The following is a 7,840-nucleotide window of genomic DNA, read 5'->3' as shown; positions in this document are numbered from 1 at the left end:
GGATGGGATGGGATGGGATGGGATGGGATGGGATGGGATGGGATGGGATGGGATGGATGGGATGGATGGGATGGATGGGATGGATGGGATGGATGGGATGGATGGGATGGGATGGATGGGATGGGATGGGAAGGGGTAGGATAGGATGGAACTGGATGGATGGGATGGGATACAACAGAGAAGATGGGATAAAATGAGATGGACCAAATGGAATGGGATAGAATCTACACAACAGGATGAGATTGGATGAGGGGTAGATACTTATGCCTTAGAGGGATCTGTCAGCCTGTGTCTGAGAAAGTCACGCTCCCTGGAGCTAGGAGCACACCTCAACTCTTTTGCTCCACTTGAGACCCTTTTTCCAGAATGACCTGTGCCAAGAGTGTGAGGATATTGTCCACCTCCTCATAAAGATGACCAAGGAAGACATTTTCCAGGTAATGGGAACCAGACCTGGGTGAAGTTTAGGGGGCAAGGGGTAAGGGGCAGAGTGAGGAGAAGGAACAAGCTCCCCAGAAGGTGTTTCTAGGCTGAGGTGAGGCCTCCATGTGGATTCATCCACCCAAGGGTAGGTTCATAAAACTGAGCTTAGGGGGTGGAAAGATGGCTCCATGGCTAAGAGCACATATGTTCTGGAAGACCTGAGTTCGGTTCCCAGGACCTACCTCAGACAGCTTACGACCGCAGTCACTCCAGGATGATCTGACGCCTCTGGCCTTGGTGAGCCGAGGCCACACACACTTGCCCACACATACCCAGTGTGCTTCGGTGGAGGTCTTGCATGCACTCATACACACACTTGCCCACACACACCCATTGTGGAGGTCTTGCATCAGGGGACTCTGGTGGGGTAGATCTCACAAAGGCCAGGTTAACCCTCCCTTCTCTGCCCTCCCAGGACACAATCCGGAAGTTCCTGGAACAAGAATGTGACGTCCTTCCCTTGAAGCTGCTCGTACCCCGGTGTCGAAAAGTGCTTGATGTCTACCTGCCCCTGGTTATCGACTACTTCCAGAGCCAGATAGTGAGGACCCTGACCTGCCTGCCACACCTGCCACACAGCTCACATGCCTAAGTGGTCACTTTCCTGTATAAGTGGCCCTAACACACATACACACACGGAAATAGAGAGAGAACAGCACCCACACAGTCATATACATGAACACCCATATCCATACACACACACACACACACACACACACACACACACACACACACACACACTTCCCACTACAGTTATAAGAAATTCAGTTCCTTCATCCAGACACCCAGATCCGGTGTACCTGCTCAATAACATACTGCAGCCATCCAGACATGCCCTCCATCCCCTCTCTCTCACACACCCTCAATCTTATTTATTCTCACACAATATTGCTCACACGCATTCACACTTCCCCAGACACCTGCCCCATGGCCCTACATCATCCCATCTGTCTTTGTCCCTTTCCTGGAATCCTAAAATGGAGCCTCCCACCCAGCCTGCTCCCCAAAAGTCCAGGCTCAAAGACTGTGATCCTTGTCCCTGAACAGAGCCTGGGCAGTGAGGGGTTCCCTCCTGATCCTAACAGCCCTTACCTTTCTGTGCCCTAGAACCCAAAGGCTATCTGCAAGCATGTGGGCCTGTGCCCACTGGGACAGGCTAAATTAGAACAGGATTCAGGGATGCAAGATGCTATTCCAGATCCTCTGCTGAACAAGCTGATCCTCCCTGCGCTGCCAGGGGCCCTCTTGGCAAGGCCTGGGCCTCACACACAGGTAAGTCAACTCTCCCCACCTCACCTGCCAACAGCCGCTTGTGGAAAATCCCGAAGGCTAAAGTGGCCACATGAGCACCAGAGCTGGAAAGAGACAAAAAGCACCAGGCAGAGCTTAAAGTAGGAGACAGAGAAGGCAAGGTGAAACCGGCAGGGCTCGGAAAGCACCAACCTTAACCCCACCTCACCCCTTCCTTCCTCAGGACCTCTCTGAGCAGCAGCTCCCCATCCCTCTGCCCTTCTGCTGGCTTTGCAGGACTCTGATCAAGCGGGTCCAAACTGTGATTCCCAAGGTAAGGCCTCAGTGCCCAGAACCCCACAGAGCTCAGGAGAGTCCCTAATAGCAGCACCTTCCCTCACCTCAACACACCAAGAAAGCTGTGAGGAGGTGGGTGAGGAGACACCCACGCTTTGTCCCTACCCAAGGAACCTGAGGCTCAGATACAGGAGAGTCTGTCAGGGCCAGCCTTCTCTTCCAGGAGCTCACCATCCGAAGGCTGAGAAGCTCTGATGGTCCCTGTAGGAAAAGAATGCATTAATTTCTCCAAATCTGAATGTCCACCAGTAATCTCCATCCCTCTGTGCTCCAAACCCATGGTGGCTTCTCCCAGTGGCCTCATCAGCCCTGGGCTGTTCTGCCCACAAATGGTCATGCCCTATAAACACTGCCCAAATGGAGTCACTCAAGACTCACAGCAGGGCACACATCCCCACCTTTCTGAAGCCTGTGTTGTGGAAAGAAGGTGCAGATTATAGACCCCATGAGCTGAGGGGTCACACAGATGAAATCATGGGAATTAGGCCAGGGGAGGCTCTGAAGAAGTAACAATTAATCCAAGATCCAGGCAGAAGCAAGGTCCTGATGAGCCAAAGGCATCCATCAAGAAGGAAGGGGCTCGGGGAGCTAGGAAGATGGCTCAGTGAGAAACATCCTGGCTGCACCTGAGTTCAGATCCTCAGCATCCATAAAAAGTTGGGGATAGCAATGCACTCTTGGAACTCTATGCGCCAGGGAGGAAGAAATGGGCAGCTCCCTGGAGCTTGCTGGTCAGTCAGCCTAGCCCAATGGGTGAGCTCCATGGTTAGTGAGGAACCTTGTCTCAAAAAACAAGATAGAGGAGCTGGAGATATGGCTCAACAGTTAAGAGCACTTGCTGCTTTTCCAGAGGGCTGAGCTGAGTTCCCAACACCCCTGTCAGGCAACTCCTGCTCTGGGGAATCCAACGCCCTCTTCTGGCACCATGGGAACCGGCACATATGTAGCATACACATACTCAGATACACACATATATATAAATAAAAATAAATCTTTAAAAAAACGATAAGGTGGGGATTGACTAAGGAAGACACTACATTGACCTCTGACCTCCACATGCCTGCACACACAAGTGTACATATACAAGAACATACACATGCATAAACAAACAAACGGCCAGTCAAACCAGCCTGAGCATCACCGGCGGAAGACTGAATCAAGAACCGAGAAAAAGCATGAAGAGACAAGGTGTGGACCGGTGGAAACAGCGGCAGAAGAGCTGAGAGAGAACAGTCAGCAAAGTGGGGGGTCTGTTGTCAGGGAAGGGTGTTCAATTGATCAGAAAACTGTTGAATGGCCAGGCAGGATGAGAGCTGGGCAGGGGATGCAGGGCTGAAGTGTTCCAGAAAGGGGAGCAGGCCCAGCAAGGCTTCCTAAGGTCAGAAGCCATTTTAGCATCATCTCCAGACAGCAAGGACCAGAGAGAGGATAAGGCCAGGGAGGGAGCCCAGGGTGGAGCCCAGGTCACCAGTGAACAGCTTGTTCACTGATTACAATGACTGTTGACTTATATCACCATAACAGGAGGAGAGCCATGTGGGTTGATGATCCCAGGTGGGTGCCTTAAGCAGCATGCCCCATTTTGGAAGTACCGCACACTCCAGAGGTGTCCATACGCTGAGCCCTCTTCCTTTCTCAACCTCCTGGCACTGGGGCTAGCTTGTCACGTGGGCTGAATAAAGGAAAGAGCCACACATCTGTGACCTCTGATGCCCTTCAGCTTAGAGGTCCTGAAGTTGGCGAGAGGTGGGAGAAGCATGGCTTTCCCAGGGGCTCTTAAAGACCCCGTCATCTGTCTGGCCCAATGAAAGGAACTGTCTGTCTTCCTGATGGATGACCATGGGGAAGTAGGGTGGCCCTGGCTCAGGAAATGGGCTTGGAGTTCTAGCTTTGGGCCAGGCTGTCAGAAGCCTTGGCCTTGCTGCCCTTTTCAAGTGGCTCTAAAGCAACTGTAGTCAGATCTGGGTCTGGTGTCAACTGCTGACTCTCTCAAAGACTCCAGGTGTGCCCCTGAGTCGCTGCTGTCTCGGATGCTCAGTGGCCTGTGGACAGCACGCCTCGCCTTCCTAGAAGGGAGAAAGGAGTGTGCCTGGGGTGCCCACTCATATGCCAGAGGAAGGTCCCATGCTGTCCTTTCTCCACCTCCACCCCAGGGTGTGCTGGCCGTGGCTGTGGCCCAGGTGTGCCACGTGGTACCCCTGGTGGTGGGTGGCATCTGCCAGTGCCTGGCTGAGCGCTATACAGTTCTCCTACTCGATGCACTCCTGGGCCGTGTGGTGCCCCAGCTAGTCTGTGGCCTTGTCCTCCGATGCGCCACTGAGAACGTCATTGACCCAGGTAAGCCTGCTCTCATCCCCCCACCCCTCCTCCTTTGGTCCTCTTCCTGACTTAGAGCTCCAGCGCACATATAGAGGAGGAGGGTACATAGACAAGGTGGGGGACAGGAACCAACACTTTTTTTTAACTATTTATATATTTATTTGTATGGGTATGTGTGTTTTGCCAGCATCTACATCTATATGCCCTGGGTGTGCCTGGTTCCCACAGAGGCAGTAAAGGAAGCTGAATCCTCTATAATTGGAATAACTGACAGTTGTGAGCCACCATGTGGGCTCTGGGAATTGAACCCAGGTCCTCTGGAAGAGCAGCCAGTGCTCTTAACCAATGAACCATCTCTCCAGCCCCAGAACCAACACTTGTGTATGTCAGCTTTGGGGGAAGGATTGAAACAGTCTCACTACAGAGCAGAGACTGGCCTCAAGCTTGGTGTGATCCTCCTGCCTCAGCCTCAAGTGCTGGCGTGGCAAGGTATGTGCCTCCATGCCCACCCTGAAGTACAGTTTTGACTGTTTTCCCTTTAGCCCTCCCGGCTTTGGACTCCCCGGTGGAAGAATGGCCACTACAAGACACTGAGTGCCACCTCTGCAAGGCCGTGATCACCAGGGCTTGGAACACAAGTGAAGAGGCGATGCCACAGACAATGCGCCAGGCCTGCCTTCGCTTCTGGCTGGACAGGCAAAAGGTACAGGGTGGGCACATGAGTAGGACTGACACGTGGTTGTGGCTGAACCAGAAGAGGCTTTGTAGACACACAGACTTGGACTGGATCCCAGCCATCAACAGGCCTTCTTCATGGGCCAAGTTCAAAGTGCTATTAGTCCCAGCACTTTGCACCAAGTGACAAGGGTCCCGCTGTCCTTTCTTGGTATCACCCCAGTGTGCTTGCCAACCTGTGTCCCTGGTGGGCCACATGCTACCCCCATGGTGGGCAGCATCTGACAGTGTCTGATAGGCAACAGAAAATGAGCAAAGCCGGGGCCAGCTGGAGCAGGAAAAGAACTCAGCCTTCTCCCAGGATCCTCCCTGTCCCAGCCTGCTCACTCTGTAACTCAGCTGGGAGCAGTCCACCTGTACGTGAGGGCTAGAAGCTGAATGCGGTAGTGGGGGCCTGTAATCCTAGCATTTGGAAAGCTGACAAAGGAGAATCAGGAGTTCAAAGTCAGCCTCAGCTATATAAAGAATGAGCTCAGGGTCAGCCTGGGCTACATGAGACCTTGTCTGGAAAAAGGAGATAGAAAGGGAAGAGAACAAGAGGAAACGGGGAGGGGACTGAGTGAGATGGCTCACTGGTACTGCCTCCAAGTCTGACAACCTAAATTTAATCCCTGAAATCCTTATGGTGAAAGAGGAGAATCAACTCCTGTAAGCTGTCCTGAGCACACGTGCGCCCACACACGTATAAATAAATAAAACACAATTTTCAGGCGGTGATGGTGCATGCCTTTAGTCCAGCACTCAGGAAGCAGAAGCAGGCGGATCTCTGCGTTAGAAGCCAGCCTGGTCTACAGAATGGGTTCCAGGGAAGTTAGGGCTGCCCAGAGAAACCTGCCTCAAAACACAAAACAAGCAAAAGACATTTTAAAAGAAGAACTGAGATTTATGGTTCTGTAACCTATGATAAATTCCCTCACCAAAGTAGAAAAGTACTTCCTTTAGAAAGAGGGTCTCGTGTAACCTAACCTGACACTGAAGGATCTTCTGATCCTCCTGCCTCCACCTCCTTTGTACTGAGACCTCCACTATGTTCAGCTTTGTGTGCTCCAGGCAGTTTAAACTGACGGCCTCATGCATGCTGGGCAAACATGAACTGATGTGAGTGAGGCAAGCTCACCGGTCTCTTCCCAGAAGCCAGGTCCAGGGCCTTGCCTTCCCCACAGAAACCAGTTGCAGCCAATCAGGCTTAGGTGGGGTCTTTTTTTTTTCATGTGTATGTGTTTCATGTTTATACATGTATGGGTACCATGTGTGTGCAGTGCCCAGAGAGGCTGCAAGAGGCCAGCAGATTACCTGGAACTGGAGTTAAGGATGGTTATGAGCCCCTCTATCAGGTCTTCCAAAGGGGGGACAAGCACCTCATCCACTGAGCTATCTCTCCAGTCCTTAGATAGAGTCTGAACGGTCACCCAGACACTGACAGACGCATGCCCACTGTCAGAAGGAACGGAGTGGCCAGGGGAGGTGAGAAGGCCAGGACTACAGGACAGATACGTTCTGCCATAGACTGGGACCTACATATTGTCTATCTGTCTTTCCTCAGTGTGAGCAGTTTGTGGAACGGCACACACCCCAGCTGCTGGTCCTGGTGCCCAGGAGCCGGAATGCCCATACCACCTGCCAGGTACGCCCCCCCTTTGGCTGGTCCCAGGATTTCTCTCTGCTCCTGGAGCCCCACCCCTCATGGTTCAGGATCCTAGGAACCCCATCTCTTAAAGCCCGGCAGCCCAGGTGCAGCAGTCCAGCACTAGTTGTACCCACAGAACAGAGCAGCAAAAACCCTAACACAATAAGGTGGAAGGGGAGCAAACAGATGGCGGGGGAGACAGCTGAAGGCTGTGGTTGTGTTCAGTGGCCAGTGTGTGTCCGGTGGTGGGGTTATAGTTCAGGATGGGGCGGGGATCCCAGAGGCCATGTCTTGGAGAGTGGCACCACAGGTCCTGAAGGTCGTATCCAGGCAGCAGGTCTGAAGTGAGAGTTGTCTCCATACCTGCTGCTGTCTCTGGCAGGCTCTGGGAGTGTGTGAGACCCTGGCCAGTCCTCTGCAATGCTTCCAAAGCCCGCACCTCTGAGAACTCAGTCTCCAGGTAAGTCCCAGCTCCACTCTTGCCCCTTCTGTGGACTGTGTCACCCTACCTCTCCCGGGCGCAGCTCCCGGCTCCCCATCAGGAAAAGGCTTTTTTATTTGGTTGTTTGGGTTTTGACCTATTGCCACTCCTGGTCATTCGCACCCCATCCAGCCCTCCACAGCTTCTATCCACGGCCTCCTCATATCTGGACTGCCTGACCTTAAGGATATCACATATTCGAGCTAAACTCAAACTTTCTTAGACCTCAGGGGAAATCATGCTTCACTGTCTAAGCTGTTCCCACTTCCTCAGATGCCAAGAGTACCATGGTCACCTGACTCTATCTTCTCTGCGGCCAATAACTTTCCAGGTCACTGTTTTCTAAGCCAGGAGTGGCTCTAACACCAGAGTCAGGAAATGACCCGGGGGATGAAGGGCAACAGTGGTCTCTGAAGGGACCCTGGTAGTGATCTGGGTCCGGGTCACAGTGTACTCCAGGCAAGCCCCTCACTGTGTGGTTTATCATCTGTTCATATGATTGTAAAACTCAGTGGGTCCCTGTGACAGGGCTCTGCCAGCATGCGCACCCAGCTCACCACTCCTAACGTGAGGAAGGACCCCGGCACTGGCAGTCCCTGTACGCAGGG

The 7,840-nt window shown here is 52.8% G+C and overlaps 1 protein-coding gene across 2 annotated transcripts in view; it reads left to right on the top strand.

Moving 5' to 3' along the window:
• Positions 1 to 7,196, top strand: part of Sftpb (surfactant protein B) — an 8,296-nt gene extending 1,100 nt beyond the window's left edge. Inside the window, exons 3-10 of one of the 2 annotated variants that reach the window (XM_013352846.2) lie at positions 366 to 437; positions 899 to 1,024; positions 1,591 to 1,755; positions 1,958 to 2,047; positions 4,293 to 4,407; positions 4,932 to 5,092; positions 6,668 to 6,748; positions 7,134 to 7,196. In XM_013352846.2, the coding sequence (XP_013208300.1) occupies positions 366 to 437; positions 899 to 1,024; positions 1,591 to 1,755; positions 1,958 to 2,047; positions 4,293 to 4,407; positions 4,932 to 5,092; positions 6,668 to 6,748; positions 7,134 to 7,196 (873 nt within the window). Of the gene's footprint in view, positions 1 to 365; positions 438 to 898; positions 1,025 to 1,590; positions 1,756 to 1,957; positions 2,048 to 4,223; positions 4,408 to 4,931; positions 5,093 to 6,667; positions 6,749 to 7,133 lie in introns of both variants that reach the window. The other variant, XM_005364742.1, reaches the window with a different exon arrangement.
• The last annotated feature ends 644 nt before the right edge of the window (positions 7,197 to 7,840 follow it).

This window comes from Microtus ochrogaster, assembly GCF_000317375.1.
Source record: "Microtus ochrogaster isolate Prairie Vole_2 chromosome 14 unlocalized genomic scaffold, MicOch1.0 chr14_random_3, whole genome shotgun sequence".
In the NCBI taxonomy this organism is placed as follows: domain Eukaryota; kingdom Metazoa; phylum Chordata; class Mammalia; order Rodentia; family Cricetidae; genus Microtus; species Microtus ochrogaster.
Note: the sequence above shows the minus strand (reverse complement) of the source record. Positions and strands in the feature narration are given on the sequence as shown.